This window comes from Oncorhynchus mykiss, chromosome 31 (genome assembly GCF_013265735.2).
Source record: "Oncorhynchus mykiss isolate Arlee chromosome 31, USDA_OmykA_1.1, whole genome shotgun sequence".
In the NCBI taxonomy this organism is placed as follows: Eukaryota; Metazoa; Chordata; class Actinopteri; order Salmoniformes; family Salmonidae; genus Oncorhynchus; species Oncorhynchus mykiss.
In genome coordinates, this window is record NC_050571.1 from 24,798,179 (window position 1) to 24,824,337 (window position 26,159).

General features: G+C 43.1%; 2 protein-coding genes across 10 annotated transcripts; both read right to left on the minus strand.

Annotated features, from left to right (window-relative positions):
* Nucleotides 1-2,692: 2,692 nt before the first annotated feature.
* On the minus strand, nucleotides 2,693-17,743 carry LOC110504819 (CCR4-NOT transcription complex subunit 6). 4 transcript variants are annotated; one of them, XM_021583642.2, is made up of 12 exons: nucleotides 17,587-17,743; nucleotides 16,630-16,754; nucleotides 16,115-16,301; nucleotides 15,796-15,881; nucleotides 15,583-15,687; nucleotides 15,438-15,506; nucleotides 15,132-15,289; nucleotides 14,811-14,965; nucleotides 13,952-14,106; nucleotides 7,750-7,983; nucleotides 7,308-7,516; nucleotides 2,693-5,970 (listed from the first exon to the last, which is right to left on the minus strand). In XM_021583642.2, exons 2-12 carry the CDS (start codon nucleotides 16,739-16,741, stop codon nucleotides 5,734-5,736), a joined length of 1,707 nt encoding a protein of 568 aa, XP_021439317.1. In that variant the 5' UTR covers nucleotides 16,742-16,754; nucleotides 17,587-17,743; the 3' UTR covers nucleotides 2,693-5,733. The 4 variants fall into 4 exon arrangements, with proteins under 4 accessions (XP_021439317.1, XP_021439316.1, XP_036826283.1 ...); XM_021583641.2 differs by having other exon boundaries at nucleotides 17,473-17,719; XM_036970388.1 differs by lacking the exon at nucleotides 17,587-17,743 and adding an exon at nucleotides 17,358-17,379.
* Nucleotides 17,744-18,087: 344 nt separating this feature from the next.
* Nucleotides 18,088-24,166, minus strand: simc1 (SUMO interacting motifs containing 1). Of its 6 annotated transcripts, XM_036970386.1 has the most exons (9): nucleotides 23,438-23,462; nucleotides 21,265-22,821; nucleotides 20,863-21,189; nucleotides 20,524-20,684; nucleotides 20,265-20,375; nucleotides 19,972-20,103; nucleotides 19,703-19,859; nucleotides 19,203-19,287; nucleotides 18,088-18,491 (listed from the first exon to the last, which is right to left on the minus strand). In XM_036970386.1, exons 2-9 carry the CDS (start codon nucleotides 22,186-22,188, stop codon nucleotides 18,283-18,285), a joined length of 2,106 nt encoding a protein of 701 aa, XP_036826281.1. In that variant the 5' UTR covers nucleotides 22,189-22,821; nucleotides 23,438-23,462; the 3' UTR covers nucleotides 18,088-18,282. The 6 variants fall into 6 exon arrangements, 3 of the variants coding, with proteins under 3 accessions (XP_036826281.1, XP_036826280.1, XP_036826279.1); XM_036970385.1 differs by lacking the exon at nucleotides 23,438-23,462 and adding an exon at nucleotides 23,489-24,162 and having other exon boundaries at nucleotides 20,863-22,821; XM_036970384.1 differs by having other exon boundaries at nucleotides 20,863-22,821; nucleotides 23,438-24,162.
* Between the last annotated feature and the right edge of the window lie 1,993 nt (nucleotides 24,167-26,159).

Here is a 26,159-nt window from a genome sequence, read left to right on the forward strand (position 1 = left end):
ATCTTTCAAAAATGTAACTCCATTGAATTCAAAAAAACATGTTTTAAAAGATCCGGCTGAATGGCCTACGATAGCAGCCTTATATAAATGAAATGGGCGTTTTTTTCACAGGTAATTACAGTGAGAATAACTTCACAGCAATTTCGGTTAGAGCTTAAAGGCCCAGTGCAGTCAAAAACATGATTTGTGTTTTATATACATTTCCACACTCAGAGGTTGGAATAATAATGAAATTGTGAAAATTAGAATTCCCTTTAATTGTAAGAACGGTTTGAAAAGACTGCCTAAAAGTTCAGCCTATTTTGGTGGGATGGAGTTTTGGCCTTTCATGGTGACATCATCATGCAGTAAATGAGTTAATAGACCAGTGAGAAAGAGTTCCATACCCATCTGCCAAAAACAGATCATTTCAAATCCCCTCCAAAATCAGACCACTCCCATTGCTAAGAAGCTATTTTAAATTATTTTAGAGAATGTTAAGTTAAAGCAATCACAGTAAGGTGCCTAATTGTTACCCAGAAATGATTTGATATCGAGATAAAAGCAGCTGCATTGGGCCTTTAAAGAATACACCGGAGCTCAATAAACTAGACAAATAAAGTAAACAGAACAATAAACAGTCAGTATTGCACTTTCCACCAGATTAACAGCATTTAGTGAGAACCTGTACAGTACCTACTGTACCCATGATGTTGGGGAAAGCACTTCCCTCCTAATGTCCTGTCTTAACACCTATAGTGCCAGGTAGGTAGGCTAACCATTCTGGCTCTTTGGCTCAAGAGCTGTGTGTTTCACAGATCCCGAGGCTCGGTGTGTGGCTCTATATGCCTCTACTCAATAAGCACATCATTAGTTAGTTCTGGATGGAAGGCGAGTTCACCCCACCATCTGTTTCTGATTCTAAGGTGCCTATGGTCGTTCAACCCTAAACGACTCATTTTAAGGGTAAACACCTGCCCTACCTCAGCCATAAATGTCCCTTTTCATTCCAGCAGCCACCCTGTGACTCAGAATATTGGATTATACTGCAGTACATGTCATAGTGTTTACTGAATACCCTAGCATAAAAATGTACAACAGATCTGTTCAAACCACATCATCCTTATACAACTCAGCACAACGGTGTTCGTGATCTTAAAGCCCCATCTTGTGGTCAGAAAAATCCTTACCTACTTTGTGGTCCTCAATCCAGTTGGGACATCAGGCTGCAACAATCTTCCGCCACTGGAATCCATCTTCTACCTATATTATAATACAGGTAGAAAAATATTACATCAGGGAACCATATTATGTAACATCCACTGCAAAGAATCAGAGACAGACAGATTGAAACAGTACTTGAATTTATTTACAACCATAAGTAGGAAAATACATAGCTAGGTAGGAGTAAAGAAAATGTGTTCAACAGAAAACTCATCCAGAGGTGAACCAAGGCGGCAAAATTTCAAAAAATAAATAAACTTGTTTACCATTGTCCCTTAAATTTTAATTATTGAGTTTAAAAACAGCTGACTTGATTCTTTGAATGTTGTGCCAGTGTTTTTTGCTGGTATTCCATGAATGGTAAACAAGTAGTTGGTCCAGTGTATGTACACAGTGACAGTGTACTCAGCTAGCTACAAATTGACAATCCTGACCAACCTACCACCACTATCAGGAGGGGTGAGTGTGAAGCCTAAATATACAAGCTGGAGGAAAGAAAATGCTGGAATGGGGTGATCGGAATCAGCAGATATTGCCCTCGGTTTGATAGGGGAAAATAGATGACTGAAAATGTATTAGATAAATTATTTTATTTTGAAACTTTCAAAAACATTTTCTTAGTGACTGTCTGGGTATTGACAACTTTCTGGGGAATGGAAATAACCCATCTGACATTAGGACTGTTGCAAGCCAAACTCATTCTGACATGGATAAATGCAACACTCAGGTTAAGGAAAATACTTCCTTCCCTTACAGTCCTACAAGTCATGACAGTGGTGACAGCAGCTGACAGGGAGCGCAGTCGGAGTCCTATAAAACACCTAGAAGTCAACAGTAAAAACACCTTGACAGGGAGCCAGTCAGTCCTATAAAATACCTAGAAGTTAACAGTAAACAGTTAGTGATCACTAACTAACCAATGCTCATGGTGACATCAAGCCGTGTTATTCCCCCAATCCAAAACTATTTTGGGGGTTCAAAACGTGAGGGTTAGTAGGCTTGGCGACCTACTCGGTTTAGCCACTGTGAAACAAGAACAGTGAGATGGAACAAATAGTGCTCACAGGACCAGTCCATCTACCAGCAAAACGCCTTCAGCTTAGTTTTACACTGGAGTTTGTTTCACACTAGTCAACAATAGTGCGGTCTACAACTGAATCAACAAGTAAAACGCTCCCCCGGTTCTAAGACAACATACATCTTAAGCCTAAGCGACAACCCCACCCCCCCAAAAAAGTTGAGAAAAATAAAAGTTCAATATCCACGTTTGGAAAGGCAAATAACTATTAGGAATTATTCCTTCAATAAGCATTCTGCGCCCACTTCTAGAGCAACCCAAAGTCGGCCAAGTCCACAGTTTGTCAAAGAAAAAAAAAAGAAAATGATCTACCAAAAAGAGAACCATTGTTGTTGGAGAGGTATGGAAAAAGCAATGAGTAAAAGTGAAAACAATGTAGCAATCAGAATACACATTAAACACAATTCAACATTTTAGAAAGGAAACATGATACATATTTTATTCACACTTTACAAAAAAGCTACTACAACAGTATCAGCAATTCAGGGTTATCAAACCAGACATTGGTTTCTGTTCAAAACAAAATGGGGAAAGTAGGGACCGAAAACAGCTTTCAAACAAGGACATTAATATTTCAATCTTTTTCCTCTGTAAAAATTCATAAAATGCTAACTTTAGCACAGTGGCTTCAGTATCATATTTACTTTAAAAGGTGATCATATTTTATTTAATTGACAAATTGTGGGCTAGACGGGGCAACTATCATAGGTGTGCATCATTACATTTCCTGTTAAAAATGTGACAGTTGCAAGTGTCAGTCACTATTGACATATTTCATGTTTTGGTCCCAGTGATAAAACAGAGAGATAGATAACAGCAACATGTCTGTGTGGGCCACCTGACAGCCTGCCCTACAGATGGTACCAGAGTGGCTGGAACCATCCTGGGGCTTCAGTAGAGGGGTTAAAAAGACAGGACTAAAGGAATACACTTGACCGTTAAGGGGGTATGACATGGGGCTGGGGGTAATAGGGGAACATGCTTTTGTAGATTCAGAATTCAGATCCGTGGTGGAGGCCGGGGCAGGGTCAAGAGAGGCTAGGTGGCTATGGGGATAGGGAACAATAAAGGGGTTCTAGGAGGGTTCCAGAGTACAGGGAGGGTGCAAAACATTATGGAACTGAGGTGGCTTTACAAGAGGTCTTTGCTTTGCCCCAGAAAAAAACAAGACAAATATTCCATACCTGATTACTAGATGGCTCACCCAGGAGGAGAGATACACACACACCCCATAACATGCTCACAGCTCATACAAAAAATAATATCCCTAACATAAGCCAAAAGCACATCAAATCTTTACAAATGTCTCCACAGTATTTAAAAATAAACCGAAGAGGTTGTTCCGGCGTTTGCCAATTGTAAATAGTGCAAGACTACAAACTGCGACGGTGAGGCACAATGTTCCGGTTGTACAACACTGGAATTATGGGATAGTGGAGGTGTGATGTGAAATCCCTCTTAGGACAAATCTGAAATGACACCCTATTTCCCCATGTAGTACACTCGAGACCAGAGCCACACAGGACTGGTCAACAGTAGTACACTAAAGGGAATAGGGTGTTATTGGTATCCACAAAGTGTCACAGAGTAAGGATCAGTTGTGTCTTTTAGATCATAATGAATAATATGGACAGATCCTAGATCAGCAGTCCCACTCGTAGGCTTTGTGGATACGGGCCTTGGTGTTACTATGGCCTGAACTGTGAATGGATGAATGGTAGGTTAGGTTGGTGGCAGGAAGGCTTATTAATAGAAAGGGTGAGAAGCATCAGGAGGTTTCGTCAGTAGATCTATTTACAACCTGAGCAACATGCCCTCAAATCAAAACGACAGCAGGAAACCAATCAATACTGATACATCAAAACAGTTAACCTGGGGGGGGGGGGGGGGGGGGGGAAAACGCCCAGAACAACCCCTTACGTCTTTTGTACAAGCTGGTAATTTGAATTTCTTAACATTTCATGGATAAAAATGTAGTCATAGTTTACAATACAATCCTGTATTTTCCTCAAACCAGATCAGTACAAAAACCGCCAGAAAACAGGTCTTTAGTGGCTCATATACAATCATGTAAAGACTGAATCTACATTTATATTCTGTACAAACACTGGTGGAAAAACCCCACTGCTGTAGAGTACGGAATTTATGGCTAGGGGAAAGTCACTACTGGCCTCAAGAGACAGCGCTACAAGATCTGTGACCGTGAGAGGATTGCTGGTTTAAACTCCTGTAAATCAGCTAGTGACCTCCCTCTGCTTAAAAAGTAACAAACTAAGTGAAATTTGTTAACAATTCCCCATCCCATTGCCCCTCAGCCAAAACCCTATTCCCTATTACGAAAGGTGGTAATTGGTCCAAACGAAGTCATGAACAAGAAAATAGATGCGTACGCAAACAGGAGGTAGTGTGCAAAAGGGGATCGCCACATGTTATGCAACTAAAATCACTAAATTTGGTTTCAGTCCAGAGAATCCAGATGCGTTTCTAGCACTATGCCTGACCTGCAAGGCGACAAACCTGCGCTACCTAGAGCTAAGCTTGCCACACGTGGGTCCAGACAATTGTATTTGGTGGCCTGAAGGATAACACTTCTAAAAACCTCAGTGAGTCTTAATGCACCAGTGGGGTTAGTTTCTATTGCACCACTTGGATAGGGAGACAATGGACTGAGTTCTATTAGTCAATGCAGAGGACTGGTAGCACCAGGTGAGCACCACAGTAGTGGACCCACAGAGATGGGCCCTGTAGCAGAGGGGAGGAGCGCTACTCTCTCCTATGGGATGCTCCAGATATATGGTAGATATCTAAGTACCATCACATTGAGCCCAGGGGAGAGAAAAGCGAAGGCCCACCGAGCCTTGGCTGGTAGGGAGAGTGAGACCGTCCAGTCTAACACTGTTTTTGTTGGTTTGAGATTGGTATAGGACAGACAATCAGCAGACCATTAGCTCAAATTGAGAAGTGGTGTCCTTTCTCTCCTTGCCTCGTGAAGGGTGTCCACAGCTCTCAAGTGACAGATTTTATTGTGCCATTGTTCAAGACTGCACAGGTCATGTCAAAGTCAACAAGAATCTGCTGGTATTGCTAAAAATGTATCTCAATACCTATAATGGGCCAAGGGGATATTGTGAGATTGGATGCTACCATCCTTTATCTGTTAAGGAGTTAGAAAAGCATTATGGGTAAGAATGACAGGGGGATCTAAAACACAAGATAATATAATGGACAGACAGGATTTACTTTAGCATTATCAAAATGAAAACAAGGAAAATAAAAAATATATATCTATAATAACAGAAATCCCTGTCAGCCAGACCTCACTGTACGGCTGATTCTTTTTTAACAGGATGGTTGCCTGTCTTGTCTTGCTCCTTCAGTTTGAAGAAGAGAGGCGATGAGGGAGGCTGAAAACCAAATTACAGCACCCCCCTCCCCCCGGTGGTGTCTCACGACTACCTGCGGCCTCCAGGCAGGTGGATGCCGTTGACCTGGTTGTTGACCTGGCCCTGGGGCAGAGTGCTGGGCAGCAGCAGCTCCAGCTGGGTGAACAGGGAAAAGTGGTCAGAGGGGATGTGGGGGTGCGGACAGCCGCTGATACTGTTCTCATGGAGCCAGTTGGAGTCCAGGGGACCCAGGATGCCCAACACGTTGAGCTGAGGCTTGGAGTAGAAGATGTAGTCAATCACACCCTGAGGAGAGAAAAAAAACAGAGGGGGATGAGTGAGGAGCAGCCTCTGTTAGGGAAAATGTGTGCCGGGCAATTGGCAGACCCCATTTTAGTTTACCGGACAAATGAGATTTACTGGCCAGATCTAATGGAAACCTAAATAGATCCAGTCATGTGGCTAATGCCGTTTTAGGAGTGCACAGACCACATGTAAGTGACTGCAATGAATATTGATCTACACAAGCAAAAATAAACAATCCAAAGGACAAACTGCTTGCTACATGTAACAGAAAGCCTACATGTCCAATGTGATTTGTACTAGCAGTTTAGACACAAGACAGACTCAAGTTCACCGCACACTACCTTCTCAGACTGTTGGCTAACCTTAGGCCTAACAGAAAACAAATGTCAGCAGAGTTTCTAAACCCAGAGGGCCAACAGAGCAATACGTCAGGGAACGCTAGCGAAGCAGACTCGGCAGACCAGGCCAGGGTCTTGGGTTTGAGAAGTCAATAAAGGTGAAAAATTCCTTCTTGGGTTGTCAATTTGCTCAACATCTAAAGGCACAGCCTAAATTGGAGCCAATATCTTAAGTTGAACATGTTATTTCTCCAACCTTGTGAAAGTGACAAACTGACATGCCTTTGATTTGAAGGCCTGCCCATGTGCAGATCGGCACAAGATGACCATTAGACACGATGAAATGTTAATGTGCATGAGCTTAGCTAGCCAATGTCGCCATGACATTGCCTACACAGAACAGGGATTTTTATTGAGCAGCATTTTTTACACATCTTCATAACTAAATATTTATTGATGTACAGGAAAAGAGAAGTAAATTATACTCTTCCTTAAAATGGAATGATATTTCTGTACAAACACTTCTCCCTGCAGGCATACAGCCATGCACCTCTTTGGTACGGGCTAGTACCAGTTGATTCAACATTGCAAGTCTGACCTCAAAACAGGCAGGTAGACTGAGTAAGCTACAGAGATAATGCAATTGGAAAGACCTGCACCAACCTCCATAAAATGTGATGTATTATTATTTTTATTTCTTAAAAAAAAAAAAATCAGGATGTATTCTGCCAGACATTGTCCAGCAATTAGTTTGTGTATTTTTGGGTCAACAGCAGTCAATTATTTTTCTGCACACGTCAGATTAGATGAAACCTTTACAAAGCAGGTGTACGTTCCAGTAAATACTGACAACAGTGGGGGGTTAGGTCAAATGTAATGTTAGAAAAACAGGATTTCCTGACTAATCAGGACCAGATCAAAACAGCAATCTGTAATATGTCAAGAGAAGGCCTCAGAGACAGTGCTTCTGATATGCTTGTGATTGAGCGCCTCCCTCACCTTGAAGTCGAAGGTGTAGTTGGTGTAAGGCATCAGGCTGTCCTCGTAGGCGCTCTTCAGCTTGAAGCCATGGGTGATCCTGGAGTTGGACGTGGAGTTCCCATTCTTGCCATTGCAGTTAAAGTTGGTGAGGCTGTCGAGGTAGCGCAGCTCCTTGAAGTCCTTGTGGGTGCAGTCCACTCCACCTTGACTCAGGTACTCCACCACGCCTGGGGAGAGACGGTAGGGATTTACTTTGGTCCGGTTCAATATGGGGGAATGAGCCAACTAAACATTCAATAAGACAGATGTTCATTTTCCATTGCCCTACTGAACACAATGAAGACACTTGTCCACCTAGCATACTTCATTCACAGTGATCATCACCTAACAGGCAGCTAGTGTGCCCATCACTACACTGCTTGCTTGTACCTTTCCCTTCCTTTCTAACTCAGTCACTCACCAGAGTCTGGTAGAGAGTTGAGGTCAGCACAAAGCACTAGAGGGATGCTGTTGGTCTCCCCAGAGACAGAGGAGAGTTTGAGGCTGCGCGTGGCCTTGTCCACGATGTTCTTCACCTCAGACAGGAACATCATGGTCTGGACCAGCTTGACGTCAGAGTACTCCGGGTCCCAGTGCATGTGGGCATTGGCCACCAGTAGGAGCTGTTTCTCCATGCCGTGCAGAGACTTCCCCGCTGGAGAGGAGAGAGAGAAGTTTGGGGTTTACTTTAAAGGCAGAGCACAGCCAAGGAAAACTCAAGACGCAGCAGTCACTCCCCTTTTGAAGTTCTAGGATTGAAGTAAAAAGAGTTGTACACACTGGGCCAGATTAAGAAAATCACAGGCCCCGGGCATTGACTAATCGGACACTGACAAACAGATCAATCTGGTCTTGAATTCAAACAATGAAGCGACAATAAAATATTTTAGTTTAATCGATTACACATACAGTGCATTCGGATAGAAGTCACACCCCCTTGACTTTCTACCACATTGTTAAAGTTGGTTTTTTAAAGCCTGAATCTACACACAATATCCCATAATGACAAAGCTAAAACCAGATTGGAAATATTTGTAAATGTATTAAAAATAAAGAGCAGAAATACCTTTACCTAAGTATTCAGACCCTTTGCTATGATACTCAAATCAAATATTTTTCACATGTATCGAATACAACAGATTAGACCTTAGAGGTTGACCGATTAGGATTTTTCAACGCCGATACCGATTATTGGAGGACCAAAAAAAGCAGATACTGATTAATCGGACGATTTAAAAAATTAAAAAAAATATATATATATTTTTTTTAAATAATGACAATAACAATACTGAATGAACACTTATTTTAACTTAATATAATACATCAATAAAACAATTTAGTTTCAAATAATGAAACATGATCAATTCGGTTTAAATAATGCAAAAACAAAGTTGTTGAAGAAAGTAAAAGTGCAATATGTGCCATGTAAAAAAGCTAACGTTTAAGTTCCTTGCTCAGAACATGAGAACATACGAAAGCTGGTGGTTCCTTTTATCTTCAATATTCCCAGGTATATCTTCAATAGTCTTCAATATTCCCAGGTAAGAAGTTTTAGGTTGTAGTTATTATAGGACTATTTTGTATTTCATATACCTTTGACTATTGAATGTTCTAATAGGTACTTTAGTATTGCCAGCCTAATCTCGAGGGTTGATAGGCATTTTAAAAGGCATTGAGGTTTATGGTTAGGTACATTCGTGCAATGATTCTGCTTTTTTCGCAAATACGCCTTTGTTAACCTCTTGAGGGGGCAGTATTTAGATTTTTGGATTCAAAACATACCCAAATTGAACTGCCTATTTCTCAGGCCCAGAATATGCATATAATTGTCAGATTAGGGAAAAAAAGAAAAAAAAATTATAACAGAACTGATATTGCAGGGGAAAACCTGGGGAAAATCCAACCAGGAAGTGGCTTCTATTTTGAAAGCTCCATGTTCCATAACCTGCCGTCGCTCCATTTAAAAAGGGATATCAACCAGATTCCTTTTCCTACGGCTTCCCCATGGTGTGAAGTCTTCAGACAGTTTCAGGCCTTTATTTTGAAAAATGAGCGAGGAAGATCACATCGCGTCATTGTATGGCTGGGTGCCAATAGCGTTTTGTATGCACAACAGAATGGAGCATCCATTTTCTCTCTCTGAAGAAGCTGCATTCCCAGTTGATATATTATATATTGTAAAAACAACCTGAGGATTGATTATCAAACAAAACATTTAATGTGGAACTGGGATTCCTGGGAGTGCATTCTGAAGATCAAAAGGTAAGTGAATATTTATAATGCTATTTCTGAATTCTGTTGACTCCAACATGGCGGATATCAATTTGGCTTGATTTTGTTGTCTGAACGCTGTACTCAGATTATTGCATGTTTGCTTTTTCCGTAAAGTTTGTTTAAAATCTGACACAGCGGTTACATTAAGGAGAAGTATATCTTTAATTCTGTGAATAACACTTGTATCTTTTATCAATGTTTACGAGTATTTCAGTAATTTGATGTGGCTCTCTGCAAAAATCAACTGCATTTTAAGGAACTACTGAACATAACGCACCAATGTTAACTCTGAATTTTGGATATAAATATAAACTTTACCTAACAAAACATACATGTATTGTGTAACATGAAGTCCTATGAGTGTCATCTGATGAAGATCAAAGGTCAGTGATTCATTTGATCTATATTTCTGCTTTTTGTGGCTCCTCTCTTTGGTTGGAAAAATGGCTGTGTTTTTTTCTCACTTGGTGACGACCTAACAATCGTTTGCGGTGCTTTTGCTGTAAAGCATTTTTTAAATCAGACACTGTGGCTGGATTAACGAGAATTCCATCTTTAAAATGGTGTAAAATACTTATGCTTGAGGAATTTGAATGAGATTTGTTTTTTGGCGCCTTGCAGTTTTCACTGGCTGTTGACAGGTGGGACGCTACTGTCCCACGTACCCTAGAGAGGTTAAGAGTTTTCCAAAAGGCACCTAAAGGACCTGCATGCCTCTGGTCAGAGGAAACCTAGATTTAACACTTTGGCCTGAATGCCAAGCATCACATCTGGGAGAAACCTGGCACTATCCCTACAGTGAAGCATGGAGGTGGCAGTATCATGCTGTGGGGATATTTTTCATGGACTGGGAGACTAGTCAAGATCGAGGGAAAGATGAACGGAGCAAAGTACAGAGAGATCCTTGATGAAAACCTGCTCCAGAGTGCTCAGAACCTCAGACAAGCAGATGGTGAAGTGTGATTCATTACTTCAGAGAATGCGTTTCCAAAGCGCCAGAGTACAATGCCAGCAAGCTTTACACCACTCCAACCAATGCGTGGCATTGCACATGGTGATTGTTCTCGTGAGCAGTTGCTTGGCCATGGAAACATTTCATGAAGCTCCCGACGAACATTTCTTGTGCTGACATTGCTTCCAGAGGCAATTTGGTAGCATCCTATGACGGTACCATGTTGAAAGTTACTGAGCTTTTCAGAACGGGCCATTACACTGCCTATGTTTGTCTATGGAAATTGCATGGCTGTGTGTTCAATTTTATACATGTCAGCAACAGGTACAGCTGGAATAGACAAATCCACTAATTTCAAGGAGTGTCCACATACTTTTTAGTGTGCGAAATATATTTAGAAACTGGGTTGTTCGAGCTCTGAATGCTGATTGGCTGACAGACGTGGTATATCAGACCGTATACCACGGGTATCACAAAGCATCTTTCTACAGCTCTAAATTAAGTTAGTAGCCAGTTTATAATAGCAATAAGGCATCTCAGTGCTTGGTGGTATACGGCCAATATACCATGGCTAAGGGCTGTACACAGGCACTCCACTTTGTGTTGTGCCAAGCCCTTAGCTATGGCATATACCACACCTTCTCTTGCATAACTCTTGCAAAACACTGAAAATAAATTATGTAATTTCAGTTCATAAGGAAATTTGTAAATTGAAAAATTCATTAGGCCCTAATATGGATTTCACAACTGAGCAGGGGCACAGCCATGGGTTGGCATAGGCCCACCCAGACAACCAGAATAAATGTTTCCCCACAGAAAGTGCTTTATTACAGACACATGTATGTGCATTTAACATTTCTGGGATATTTATTTCAGCTTAGGAAACAGATAATTTGCATGTCGCATTTGAGAGGCGACATACAGTAGGCTACTAAATAAAATGTCCAGTGGCACACTGACTCATCCAATGATAAAGATGAAGCCGTAGGCTACTCACAGTGAAGGCTGATGCACTTCTCATCTGAAGATAAGTGCAGCTACTTTGAAAAACAGTAATGAGCTACTTTGAAAATGTTTTGAAGATGAAACAGTGCGAAAATTTTAGCGAGACAACTCGAAAGCGAAATCCATTAATGCCAAGATAATGTAATTCATTGCCCTTGACAATCAACCGCTCTGTTGTGGATGTTGCCAGTCGCCTACTGGTCAAGCACATCGAGCCCTGGTTCACGCGATCAAGTAGGCACTATTTTCCTCTACCAGAGTTGGAGTATTGTTGAATCGCACATCCACGAGCTACTTGCTATGGGTGTTGCAGCTATTAGAGTCACAACTGACATTTGGACCAGCAACATCAGCCCCATGAGCAAGGGGAGTCTGACAGCACAGTTGGTTGATGAGGATTTTGGACCGAGGGAAGCCATATTGCATGTTCAAGAATGTGCTGGTTCTCATACAGCGGCTGCCATTTCAATGGCATTTGAGAAAATGTTTGAAACTTGGAAAATCTCCCAAAAAGTTCACCCTGTGAATCGTGACAATGCACGTAACACGACAAAGGCTTCGGAAGAATACGGAGTCGCCAGTTTGCCATGCATTGCACACGGTGCAACTGGCTGTGAATGAAGGTTTTGGTGCCCAATGTAGCATGTCTGACAATGGCAACAGGTAGGAAGTTATTTTAAACACTCACCGCTAGCATACAGCCACCTGCAAGCAATACAGGAGCAGCTTGGAGTGAAAATTCAAAGGCTTAATTAAGTTGTTTCCAACAGATGGAACAGTCCTATTTACATGGAGAGCCTGCTGGAACAAAAATGAGTGCTTGGCATGTACGCTACAGACTAGGAGTTACCTGCAACAATCAGTACAAACCAGCAGACTCATTGAAAACATGAACAGTCCTAGCTCCATTCGAACAACTGACCCGAGAAATAAGCTCTTCAACTGCGTCTGCAGCAGACTTGATACCCTCTGTCATGGCATTGAAACCCCTGCTCAACATAAATGCCGACACAGACCTTGGGGTTAAAACTTGCATAAGACGCTGTGAACAAGAAATTCTGTGGCATTCTGAGCCTCTTTACTGTGTCACCACCATGCTCGATGCTAGGTACAAGGAACGCTACTTCGACGCAGACAAAAAAAAAGGGTTACTGTAAATGTTAGACAAGATGGAAACGGACACAGTAACAGCACACACCCAAGAAGAGGACCCACGACTGAAGAGGCCATGGACAGACAGGGCTGAAACTTCACTGTTTGACATATGATGAAATCCTGGTTGTAAGTGAAAGAAATAAGTTTTGTTTATGTTTTACTGGTAATGGGGACATACGTAAATGTCAACAAAATAATTTTTGGGTCAGTGTGTGTCAGACCTATTTTAATTTTCTGTTACTACATCGGCCAACATTTGCCAAAGTTCACCTACGCCTAATGATCCTTTGGAATGGAAGAATAAAGCAATATATTGTATTAAAATGTACTACTACCCCCCCCCCATTATTTGCAGATACTAGGATACCTCAGAACCTACCATTCCCAGGAAAGATGCACTTGGATACTGGAGAAGGAACAAGCACCGTTTCCCCCAAACCTCCAAATGTTAAAATTGTAAATGGTTGGTCATATTGTAACCCAGGCATCTAGTGTCACTGGAAAAATGTTTACTAAGCCCAATGGATTTTCTGTTAATTCATGGCTGGCATAGGTCAAGATTTCCATTTAATTTTAAAGTAAGTGTTTAAAAAAATACAAATATTACTTAAATGAAAGATTAGATGCGTTGTAAATTTGCTCTCATTTTACTAATCAAGTCAGTTGAGCACATTTGAAAAGGTTAAGTTGTGCCATTTATAGCAGTTTATGACAGTCGAGTCATTTTGCCAAGCATTTAAAGCTAAAATGATTAACTGCATTTTAGTTTAAACCAATATTTATTTGAAAGCATTTAAGTTTCTCTATACGGTCAAAACTGGATAGTAGGAAGAGCCACCAACAACTTAACCATCTTTGTAACGCAGGGCAGCTAAAATATTTGTCTGTCGTGCGATAAAATACATTGACGGATGTGTAATTTTTCTAATTTAAGTTAAACAATCTGTTCCTAACTGAACAAATTAACATATGACACCATCTCAACTATTTAACTGTACTAGAACACTTAAAAAGGTTGCTAAAATTCTAAATATCTTTTTTTGGGGGGGGATACTGGAATTGGCCAAAAATGTCATATCGTTGCATCCCTACTTATACTTGTTCAGTCTTATGAACTCCAAAGGAGTAAGAACCAGATGAAGAGGCAGGTGCTAGGTGTGGGGTCTAGGGTGAGAAATAGGACAGGGCCACGGGCAGGGTCTAGGGTGAGAAATAGGACAGGGCCATAAGTACTCACAGGATTCCTCCATCATCTCCTTGCGGACCTCCAGCAGTACGGCCACTCCGATGTTGTCCTTGGTCATGACCCGGTTGAGCATGGCCTCAGAGCCCTCAGAGTTAGCCATGGCTAGCTGGTTAAACTCCACCGTGTGTTTCTGCACCACGCTGAACCTGAGAGACGGAGGACAGAGCAAGAAAGATAAGCAAGGGTGGACAGGGAGAGAAGCAGGGAGAGGTGTTATAAAAGTCTGTCACTAACCAGGTTTCCATCCAACCTTTGTGCAATTAAAGTCAAATAGAAAGTCATGACATGCCTGACGGAAACATCACATTTGTCAGATTAACTTTCCAAATGTAGACAAGGTGGGATCTTTGTTTAAAAAAATGTAATATTGATAACCATCACATTGAAGTAAACTTGGGAGTCAGGAAATGACGTGTTGTCCTCCCACTACAACTCGGAAAAGCATGCAGGTTATTAGGCTACAGATTAAATAAACTATTAACTTCAGGGTAGTGAAAGTGCACGGTGATGAGCTTTCTGTTCCTCTCCAATAAAAATCAAGGGTGTTATTCTGGTGACATGATCGATGCTCGGCTGCTGTTTGACAAATAAATTGCTCTTATCCATAATAATCTCATCATGTAGGTAGCCTACCCATCCCATCTGCGAGAGAGCATGTGTCAAAACCAGAGTGGGCACATAAGCTATATAATAACCATCAGCGGAGATGAAAATACAATGGAAACCAATGTAACTAGTAATTTTTTATATTCAAATTAAAAATCTGTTGCCAATGGTATGGATACCTAGCAATTGAGTGTTGAGGTCAGGGGGAAAAAAGATGCATTGACAGAACTTCAGTTGCACTCACTTTTCTGTCCTGTAGAATACTGCGCACCCGTCCACATGTTTGCGGTCAGACTCATGCATGGTTCTGGCTCGAGACTTGGGGCTGAAGAAGCCCTCATAGCCCTGCTCCTTCAGCTCTGGCAGGAAGTACTGGTAGTACTGCTCTGTCTCCACTTCCTGTTGAAAACAAAGCAATAACAAGAGTGGACAGATATGACTGAATGCAACCATAAGATGTACCAGGGAAATCCAGTGTGCGCACTTTGGGCAATCAGTTACATGAATTGATCAGAGAAACCAAAAGGACAGAAGCCGTTTATCCCTGGTTGAGGTAAACATGTACCTGTAGGCTGATGATGTCAGCGCTGCAGTTCATTATCTCCTGCATGATGGACTTCTTCCTGTACTCCCAGTTGAGGGCCCAGGAGGGGCAGTAGCCGTAGAGCTGGCGTGTGGCGTACTTATCACACAGCACGTTGTAGCACATAACAGAGAGCAATGCTGAGAGGGAGGAACAGGGAGAAAAATAGGAAATAGCATCTTATTCACCTTAATGCTTTTCCCCCCTAATTTATACTTATATTGAATTGTGGTTTTGTGTGATGTGCTGGGGTACTGTGTGTACAGAGACTGTCTGCTGGCTTCTCACCAGAAGGCCTCGTCTGGTCAGGCTCCTGAAGTGCGATCCACGACCGGGACGGGGGCTGCTCTGTGGGGGCTGGGAAGACGGTTGTCCACCTTAGCCATTGGTACTTTTTATAATATCAAAAACGGTGTGAGAGAGGCAGACTTACTGCATTTGATTGAACCTGCCAGATTGTCCAGCAGGTAGTTGAGCAGTTTCCTGGTGCCATCATGCTCCTGGTACAGGCTCATGACTTCTTGTGCAAGAGGGTTTCCTGTTAGGAGTGAAGAACACAATGTTGAATGACATCAAATAAATGCCACGGGATCAACAATGGGGTCTCTAGGACATAATTGTTACCAAGACGATAAGCCACACTCACCTTTCAACCCCAGTGTTTGTAACTGAAACAGTTTCCCCAATTCAAATGGCAGAACCCGCAACTGGTTGTTATTTAAAAGCAGTTCCCTGTTGAGGGCGGACACATGGAAACGCAAGTGTCAGAGACTAGCCCCCCTGACAATACAGCCCCTTCCTCAACCTTCCCATAAACCATAAACACATTGACCAGTCATCAATACAGGCAAAAGCAAATCTGTGAACCAAACAGGCTTTTTAAAATGGGACAATGGTTATTTTCAGCACCAACCAGTTACAAGCCCAGTTTAGATCAAAGTGAATCATGGTTCCCAGCGAATCACCTGAGAGACACCATGTTGCCGAGCTCTGCCGGCAGGCTCCTGATCTTATTGGACGATAGATCCAGGTACAACAGGTTGTGTAGTTTGGCAATGTCGGGTGGGATGCGTGACAGACAGTTGTCAGCGATGTGTAGGGCAGTGAGGTGGGTCAGAGTCCACAGAGACGGGCTCAGGCTCCTGACATTACCTGGAGACAGAAATGTGGAGGGGGGAGACCGGTAGATGAACATACACTGGTGAGTCAGGTCTCTGTTTGATGGCTTTCTATGCAAAGCAGATACAGGTTGACTTCTACCCAATTTGAATGGACATAAGTAAACACTCATGCTGGACTTCCTGGTCGAGACAAAATGCAGGCCTATAATAGAGGCCCTTATCTTCAAAGGATGACGAGAATGCTGGTCACGTTACAAAAAAGGTTGAGAGAAACTGGCCTAGACTATCCCCACATGCTGAGTCCTAATATGAGAACAGCACCCCTCCACAGCCTCCGGGCCAACCCCTGCCGTGCTCACCAGTGATTTCCAGCTCAGGCCAGTAAGACTTCTTTCCATTGGCTGCCTCCTCAGTTGACATGATGGTGTACATCCGCCTGGGGTCTGGCGGGTCATATTTTTCTTTGGGCATTCCTGCTGTAACACTGTGTAGAAAAGGTTTAATAACTATTAACATTATTCACTGATAAAATACATGCCAAACACCTTGAGGTATACATTGTGCAAATCTAAACTTTGCAAACACGCACAGGCCGGCCATTCAGCACATCCTTGTAACTTTTCAAGAGAGTGTCACTTGAGTTTGACAACTTCTGGAAATGAAGCACAAGAAAGATGTGGCTATTATTGGCTGGCAGTTACTAATTTCAGAAATAATTAACTCAGTTACAATGTCATAAGAATGTATTGTTTTACAGATTACCGCCCAGTGATTTAAATAAAGTTGTATTTATGTAATATTCATGGCATGACATACGTTAAGTTAACTAACTAGCTAGCTACACACCAGGTCGCACAAAGCAATAACCACAATCACCAGCCAATTATAACAAATTGGCTGGCCAGCTTATTGAGTGGCGCGTTGAAGCCATAAAGTCAGGAAAACAATAGCTAACTGGCCTAACATGTTAGCTAGGGGCTAGGTAGCAAGTTAGCCAACGGTCATTAATACCGAATAACTTCGCGAGAATGATAGTTAGCTAACCAATTAATTAAGATAAGGTTCGCGTAATTATTTTATAACTGACCATAACACGTGAGCTAGGCTAGCTGAGCAACAACAAACGTTAACTAGCTAACTCACTTATGTTATGGCTAACTAGCAAACCCCCGCTGAAAGCTAGATAGCCACATTTTTCTAACCTGTCCGACTTCATATGGCCAGGTAAGGTAATATCCACGCAGTAGTAATTTGAAACACGAGTTGTGGATCTATCTCATCCAAATAAACTCGTCGCTTGTGTTGATTTTTTTTACCTGCAAACGCATACCAACTCGCGAGGACGTGCTCGTGCTCTTTTGTTTCTACTTGCTTCACTCGCTTCCGCTGCTGTATCACAGGGAGAAAACAAGCATCATGGCGACTGTCAGGACTCTTTTTTTCCTTCTCTACGATGACAACGCTTGATGCTATTGGCTGGCTTTTGGACGGACCGCACCATATGTGGTTGAACCAACGACTTTGGGTGAACATTTATGGACCAAACGCAACTTCAGGGGTGTGTTCAAGAATCAACAGCTGTTAATCAAACTGATATGATATCACATGGCTCTGAACTTATGAGGTGAACCATTCATTGGTCATTATAATGAGCAAATCATGGCCACTGTAATCCAACTCCTAATGAAGGGGCAGGCTGAGCTATACACTAAACTATGTTCTTCATTCACTTGTTTCTTCACTTGACTGGAGACCATGCAAACTATCAGCATATGGGTCTGGAATTACTGGCTTACTTCTTCTGATGCGGGATTGGATGCAGTCAGACTATCTACACAGGTCCCACCACTACTACATCAATAGCAAACATAGATAAGACAATTAGTTAAAAAAATAATAAATATTTATTTAAAACAATTCATTGGGGGAAAGATTAGAAAACTGAATGAATCATTACAAAAATAAATAGAAATCATTCAACAGCCGCTCGAACCAAAGCGCTGAGCTTATCGTCAATGGGCGGAGGCCAGCAGATGATCCTGCAGGTAGGTGAGGGACTCGTGGACGTGTGGAGGCAGGTCTTGGCCCAGGTCAGCCTGGGCTCTGGACAGGATGGCCTCTATAGCCTCCTGGACCGCCAACCGCGACAAAGAATCATTCACTGTCTGGATTGGAGCACGACCGTAGCCCCCTCGCTCGGTGACTGCAGAGCGCAGGTGACCTGGAGGTTTCAAGGGGTCAAAGTGCAGATGGGTTAGGACATGATTTCCCAAACTAAGGGTCGTCTGATTTGAAAATAGGTTTGCGAGAGAAATCTTGCTTGGTTCATAGAACCAGGTTGTCTAACCTCCGGTAGCCACTAGATGTGGTTGTAATAAACAGAGCGGTTTCTGTTTTCATCCTACAAAATGTGGCTCTATCTTTGAACGGTTTAAGCAACAAAATATAATGACCCCCATCACTGAAAGACAAGACTCTCAGGAAAAATGTGTCTTCTATTTCCCTCTGCAATGCCCACAAGTCATATTAGAACAGAGTGGACAAGATTAGGCACAAAATCAGACTGGGAAATATATATGTTATTTTCAACACAGAAGATCATACACAATGATTGCCTGGTGATCTTCTGAACTTCCCAAAACCTTTCAAATACATTTCATTTACTTCAAACCATACTTCCGTCAGACTGAAATACTCTCAAAAATACTTCAGACTGATTTTATTATAGACTGTCAGTCCCAATAAAAAAAAAGAACATGGTGGGGTTGCAAATTCTTTAAATATCAAAATGGGGTCGTGGGTCAAGAAAGTTTGGGAACCCCTGGGTTAGGAGGACAAAACTAAGGGGAAAGCCTAAAGAGGCTGTGACCAACTTAAAAGTTAAACTGTTCAGGAATGCTCGTTTTGATGGGTGAATCGTTCAGTGACCCACCTTTCATCACTTCCTCATAGCTCAGCAACAACATCCATAGTAGTTGGACCAACTCCTCCCACTTCTTCCAGCTCTCAGCTCCATCCTGAAGAACAAGAGACGGACTGAGCCTATGCTACATACCTTTGACTTCTCATAATATTTTAGTAAAGAAATTGGTCCGTGTACTGTTTTTTGAGATGCCATAGAAATTAACATGACTTCCTTCATCAATTCAAAATCGAGTGCTTGTACTCACCTTAGAATCAGGTGGGAGGATGGCGTTGTGCAGTACTAGTACTCACCGTAGGGTCAGGATGGCGTTGTGCAGTACTAGTACTCACCGTAGGGTCAGGTGGGAGGGTGGCGTTGTGCAGTACTAGTACTCCCCGTAGGGTCAGGTGGGAGGGTGGCGTTGTGCAGTACTAGTACTCATCGTAGGGTCAGGGTGGCGTTGTGCAGTACTAGTACTCACTGTAGGGTCAGGTGGGAGGGTGGCGTTGTGCAGTACTAGTACTCACCGTAGGGTCAGGTGGGAGGGTGGCGTTGTGTAGGAAGTGTAGCAGCAGACTCAGAGACATGGGCAGAGGGGTCTTCTGTGGACTTGCATGGTGCAGCAGGTGCTCTATCAGCTTACACCTCAGTAGTCTGCTCTCCAGGGTCTCCAGCATCAGCATCCTAGGCAAGAAAGGAGAGGTGAAGCGTTGATGCTGTCTGTCTCTACACAGCAAGCATAGTCCTCTTGACGCATCCATTCATCTCAACATCCCCTCCATCCTCAAACCCTGACCTGTGTTGTCTCAGACAGACAGTGCTGATGAGCGTGTGGAAGAGTTCCCCAGAGAGTTTGCTGGAGTTGAGAGCCGGGGAGCGGTCCACCTCCAAGGCAAAGGACAGCATCTTCTGGAGGAGGAACACCATTCTGACACACACAAGGCACATGACACACACACACATTGGCTGTGTGTACTCTGTTTCTATTCTGAATCCTTAAAACTGACCTGATATGAAAGGTGGGGTGCTATATTTCCAATCTCAAAACAATGAGTCAAGGGGTGTGGAATGTTGTCATTTTTAACTCACTTTAGATGTTCATCTTTTTCCTTCTGTGTTTTCAACTCAATGTCAGCAGACATGTTGTCTTTGTCCCCTGTTGATTTCACAATAGCAGCAAAGAGCCAATTGATAACATCTCTGATGGGAGGGAGAAGATGTAGAAAATAATTAAACACTAATAAAATTGTCATACAAACCTCAACAAAATGCACACCTGTCTCTTTTCTCAGGAACTGATCAAGACAAATATATATATTTTTTATTCTCCTGGACACACAATGCTCACCTGACCTGGGTGAACCGTACATCACATGACAGGGTTGCCTTGGCGATGGAATGGTGGAGATCACGGAAGGAAAGTTTGACCCGGAAGTCATCCTCCATGGTCTGGACGACGTACTGCAGCAGCATACGCACCACCTCACAGCAGAGCCTCCTGCCACGGCTCTAAGGAAGAGGATAATTGACAGGAAGGTGGTCAGATCAACTATCCTAGTAAAAGCATAATACCCCTGTAAACCTGATGCGTGTGGAAACATTGCTTCCCTCACTGCTCTAATAAAAACTGGGTGTACAATCATAATCAATTGTTAAGGTGCTGAGAGAGGCCTGTCACTGTCATTACCTGTTCAGCAGCCATGACTGACGTCAACAGCTCCCAGTCCCATGGAATAGTGGTCTGATCAGTGTGATTGTGCCTCTGGGTCCTCATGAGGAGAGTGTAGGCCTCCAGACAGAGAAAGTTGGGACACTGGGGGTCCAGCAGGATGCCTCTGAGGAGGTGGGTGGTGATGTCGATGGGGGGGAAGAAGCGGGGCTGCAGCAGGTCAGACAGCAGCTGCAGGGTGCCCTCTGGGTAGTTCTCCTCCATTGTGCTGTACACCAGGCTCAAGCTCTGTCTGCACAGAGGCTCTGGGTCACCAAAACCATCATCCTCCTCTTCCTCATCCTCCTGGAGAGGGAGAGAAACAACAGAAGAGTGAGAGAAAACACAGGAAAATGTGGGGAAAATGTCTCTCCTACTTACCAGGTGCTGAACTGGTCCAGCCATCAGCTGCCTCAGTTTCCTGAGCTGGATTGGACACACATAGCGCCTGTCCTCTCTGCTGACCTCCATGTCATTCTCACCACCAACCCTCTCTCCACCCATCTCCTCTCCTTCATTGCCATCCCTCCATGCAGTAGTCATCAAGCCCTCAGCCCCCAAACCAGGCTGGCTGGCATCAGGAGATCTGGGCCCTGCCTCCACATCCATGTCCTCAGACCGCAGCGACATGGGAGGGTCACTAGGGATACTACTACACATGTACAGGGGGCTATCCATAACCAGGTCTGCCTCAGTCTCATCCACAGGCCAGTCTGGGGACTCCCCAGCTAGGATGACTGTGGACGTAGGGCTGGGGGTCCGGTTAGGCTGGCTCTCATTATTGCTATGAGTTCCTCCCATGCAGGAGCCAGGGGAGTTGGAGCCGGTGGTTAGCTGGGAATTCTGGGGAGCCTGTTGGTCTGGTTCTATGGAAGGAGAGCAGGGACTGAAGATGGTGCGGTTTAAGGCCTGAAGTTGATTTATTTCCTCCAACAGCACTGATCCTGTGCCATTGGTAGGAGAGCAATAGGGGTAGACTGGATCCTGTTTAAGACTGTGTGTACTGGTGGGGTAGTTATCTGGGTCACTCTGGTTGAGACAAACTGTCTGATCATCAGGTAGAGGTGGAGAGAGAGAGCTTTCAAAGGGGATGTGTGTAGGGGAATAACAGGTGTCGTTGTGCCGAGTTTCATGTACACCCCAATCCTCTGAGAACCTGAAAGGGTCTGGGTCTATATCATCAGGGTCGTAATAGGGGCTGTCTAGGCTTTGGGGGGAGAGGGAGAGAGTAGCATAGAGTATTGATTGTGGAGACCCTGGTTCTTCCCTTTCCTCTGTCAGAAGAGGTTTGTCCGTTGTAAACATAGACTCTATTTCTTGCTCTTCCAATGCATGATTTTCTACTTTTCCAGTGCAGCTAGTCAGAGCTTCATTTGGAATGGTTGAGGTTTGGGTCTTGGCCTTGAGGCATTCTTGCTCTCCTTTCCCTTCACACAGTGGTTGAGAAGTTATACCCAAGCACTGTTGTGACTCCCAAGTTATCTGGTAAGAGGAAGACCCTGAGGCTTTTGCCTTCCCTGCTGGTGGTTCAGATTTAGGCACACTTGGTGATTTGACAGGACATTTTGGAATGTCTACATCTGAGCATTTCACAGCATTCTTGACATCTTGAGTTGAAGATGAATCCCTGAGAGAACTCTGATTGGACTCAAGGATGTCACTTTCTTCTGCTTTTAAAACAGCTTTGTTCTCCAACTCTTGTTCAGTTGGGGAGCAGGACAGAGAATCTGGACTTTTGGTATGTGGTCCTTTGTGTTTTGAAAGTCCCTCAGTCTTTTTCTCTCCCTGAGGTAGTGGACTCACCGGCCCTGGATCTGAGTGATCAGAGAGGTTGTTGTCACTCAAGTCCACCACTTCTACAGGCCCACCTGGGTCCCTCCTCCTGCGCCTCCTTGGTGGTGGTAGTGCCCACCTCCGACCAGTAATGTCAATCACAAACTGAAAGAGACAGGTGAACCACAGTAAATAGAATCTCATTCTAGCTCTATGAGGTAAACATCAACATAAATGAAATATAATTTAAGTGTATGCATTGACTGATCTCAGGTTGCTGAAATATATATAATATTCTCAATATCATCAACAACAAAAAACATTAACCCTGGCCTGACCAGGTGTATTTTTGGACAGTCGCGTCGTTACGTTATAACGGCTAACTATCTAACGTTAGCTCGCTAGCTGGAACACGATTTGGTCTACTCTCAAACTATTACCAGGTAAACTTGGTTAAGTGGTTACACCACATTGAATATCTTCAACAACAATGTAACGTTAACTATCATTTAAACATGTTGATAAGAAAAGTTAGGTCGGGTCAACAAGTTCAGAAAATGCCAAACTGCCGCTGAGTTGGTGAGTGAAGTGGACCAACCAATGACCGTCTGTCTACAGTATCGCCAGTTTGCGGCACGCGCCACGCCCTCAGCTGGTTTTGCGTTACATTAACCTACAGCTAATTAGCTAGCTGTCAATGCCAACAACTTTTTTCTGTACTACTACATCATTTGGGCCTGCAAGTTACCTACTCTTGTATTTTCACACATGCCAAACATACCTCTTCTGTTGATGTTCGGGTAGCCCTTGCAACTTCACGGGGAACACTTACCGGTGTGTAGGCAGCCAGATTGACCCATCCTCCTCTGATAAATGGTATTGCTTCGGCCTTGTTCTCGGTGTCACTGTAAACACCAACAACTTCAACATCCGAGTCCTCTCCGCTCCCGGAGCTGAGCGAAATTATATCATCCATCTCTAACTTTGAACTTCTCAAATTAGCTAGCCATTTAGCTAGCACCTAGCTAGCTAGTTAGCCAGCGAACCAGCGGGAAGCACTCATGAGTCTGATGGTACGATAGCTATCGAACGTAACTAAAATACAGCGAGCAAATTCTATCCATTTTATGAAATCGATGCCGTAAATAAAGAGATGATCCAAAATGAGTCACAACATTTATCAAGTAGCCACAGAACAAAGCAAATCCGCAAACTTTTTCGTTTTAGCGGTCACGCGATACTTTAGCTAACGTTACATGGACTTCTTCCGTTTGTGACACCTGCCGCTGTGTACGTTACTTATTAAAATGATTTTGATCATATCAGTTTCTAAATAACAGCGATGTCACGCCTACTCAAGTTTCTTTACCATTACTAGCCAATTCTAATTACAAAGTGTAATAGTGATTGAAACCGCATCTAGCTAGCTACATTTTCCATTTCCTTGTTTTGAGCTGGGTCATAGTGGAGGAAGATCTACCCAGTTTAACTGACCCCACACCTACCAGTAGAGGGAGATGCAGGTCATGAATTTGTATTTTATTGTATTTTTATTTAACGAGGGACGGTCATGAACTAGTAAAGTAGAAGGATCGCAAAGAGGAGACCACACATATTCTGTGCCCGGCCACAGGACTGATTTTTTCTGTGTGGGGAAATTCCCTGCAATACTATGTTTAAAAAATATATATAATGCACCACAAATTATGTTATGTAAAGGCCAGTTATGTAAATGTGTGTATGAGACAGCTGTGCAGTTACTGTGACTCCAGGGACACTTGACGGCCCCTGACGAACATTATTATCAGTGACCTTCAATGCCTTGGGCCATAAGGGCACAAACCACACTGTGCCAGAGGGGGGAAACAGCTGTAATTAGCTGTGACCTGGTAACCTGGTGTGGGGGTCTTTGAGTCTTCCTCCAGAATTTGTTTTGGCATCTAAAACTAATTTCCTGCATTTCTACACAATCTATATAATAAGACGCATGGCCCTTCTAGCCGTCTCTATTTAGAATAACAAAAAGTAAGCAAAAATGCCCACAGTCATCAAGCTAAGTAAGAGATCATTATTAAATATGTTCAAGTGATTGATAAAACTGAACTAGATAAAAGATAATTCAATAATCAATATTGTGCGGCACCTTTAACCAATAACCAAAAGAGACCAATAACCAAAAGAGAGCTCAGAAGACCTAAGATTAAGAATTGTTGACTTGCATGTGTAACGGATGTGAAACGGCTAGCTTAGTTAGCGGTGCGCGCTAAATAGCGTTTCAATCAGTGACTTCACTTGCTCTGAGACCGTGAAGTAGTAGTTCCCCTTGCTCTGCAAGGGCCGCGGCTTTTGTGGAGCGATGGGTAACGATGCTTCGTGGGTGTCAGTTGTCGGTGTGTGCAGAGGGTCCCTGGTTCGCGCCCGGGTATGGGTGAGTTTATGGTGGTCTAAATTTATACTGTTACACATAAAGCTCGAAAGGTTTACAAAAGTATCTCTAAAAGCCTTGATGTTCATCAGTCCATGGTAAGACAAATTGTATATAATTGGAGAAAGTTCAGCACTGTTGCTACTCTGCCTAGGAGTGGCTGTCCTGCAAAGATGACTGCAAGAGCACAGTGCAGAATGCTCAATGAGGTTAAGAAGAATGTCAGCTAGAGATTTACAGAAATCTCTGGAACACGCTAATATTTATGTTGACGAGTCTACGATACGTGAAACACTAAGCAAGAATGGTGTTCATGGGAGGACACCACGGAAGAAGCCACTGCGGTCAAAAAAAAAACATTACTGCTCGTCTGAAGTTTGCAAAAGTGCACCTGGATGTTCCACAGCGCTACTGGCAATATATTCTGTGGACAGATGAAACTACAGTTGAGTTGTTTGGAAGGAACACACAACACTGTGTGGAGGAAAAAAAGGCACAGCACACCAACATCAAAATCTCAACCCAACCCAACTGTAAAGTATGGTGGAGGGGGCATCATGGTTTGGGGCTCCTTTGTTGACTCAGGGCCTGGACAGCTTGCTATCACTGATGGGAAAATGAATTCCCAAGATTATCAAGACATTTTGCAGGAGAATGTAAGGCTCTGTCCACCAATTGAAGCTCAACAGAAGTTGGGTGATGCAACAGGACAACGAACCAAAACACAGAAGTAAATCAACAATAAAATAAAATTTGCTTTCTGGAGTGTCCCAGTCAGAGTCCTGAACTCAACCTGATTTGAGATGCTGTGGCATGACCTCGAGAGCAGTTCACACCAGACATCCAAAGAATATTTTTTTAACTGAAAAAGTTTTGTAAAGAGGACTGGTCCAAAATTCCTTCTGACTGTTGTGCAGGTCTGATCCGCAACTACAGAAAATGTTTGGTTGAGGTTATTGCTGCCAAAGGAGGGTCAACCAGTTATTACATCCAAGGGTTCACATACTTTTTCCACCCTGCACTGTGAATGTTTACACGGTGTGTTCAATAAAGACATGAACATGTATAATTGTTTGTT

Bases quoted from the DNA above. Each gene is read 5' to 3' on its own strand.
- LOC110504819 (XM_021583641.2), bottom strand. The intron at 14,966-15,131 runs GTACATGTTTAC...TGTTTTCAACAG, and splicing joins CTGACATCATCAGCCTACAG to GAAGTGGAGACAGAGCAGTA. The intron at 7,517-7,749 runs GTGAGTGACTGA...GTCTCTCCCCAG, and splicing joins CAACTCTCTACCAGACTCTG to GCGTGGTGGAGTACCTGAGT.
- simc1 (XM_036970384.1), bottom strand. From the start codon at position 23,632: ATGGATGATATAATTTCGCTCAGCTCCGGGAGCGGAGAGGACTCGGAT. The intron at 20,685-20,862 runs GTAATGACAGTG...CCTCTTCCTTAG, and splicing joins CAGTCATGGCTGCTGAACAG to AGCCGTGGCAGGAGGCTCTG. The intron at 19,860-19,971 runs GTCAGGGTTTGA...TTTCTTGCCTAG, and splicing joins GTCTGTCTGAGACAACACAG to GATGCTGATGCTGGAGACCC.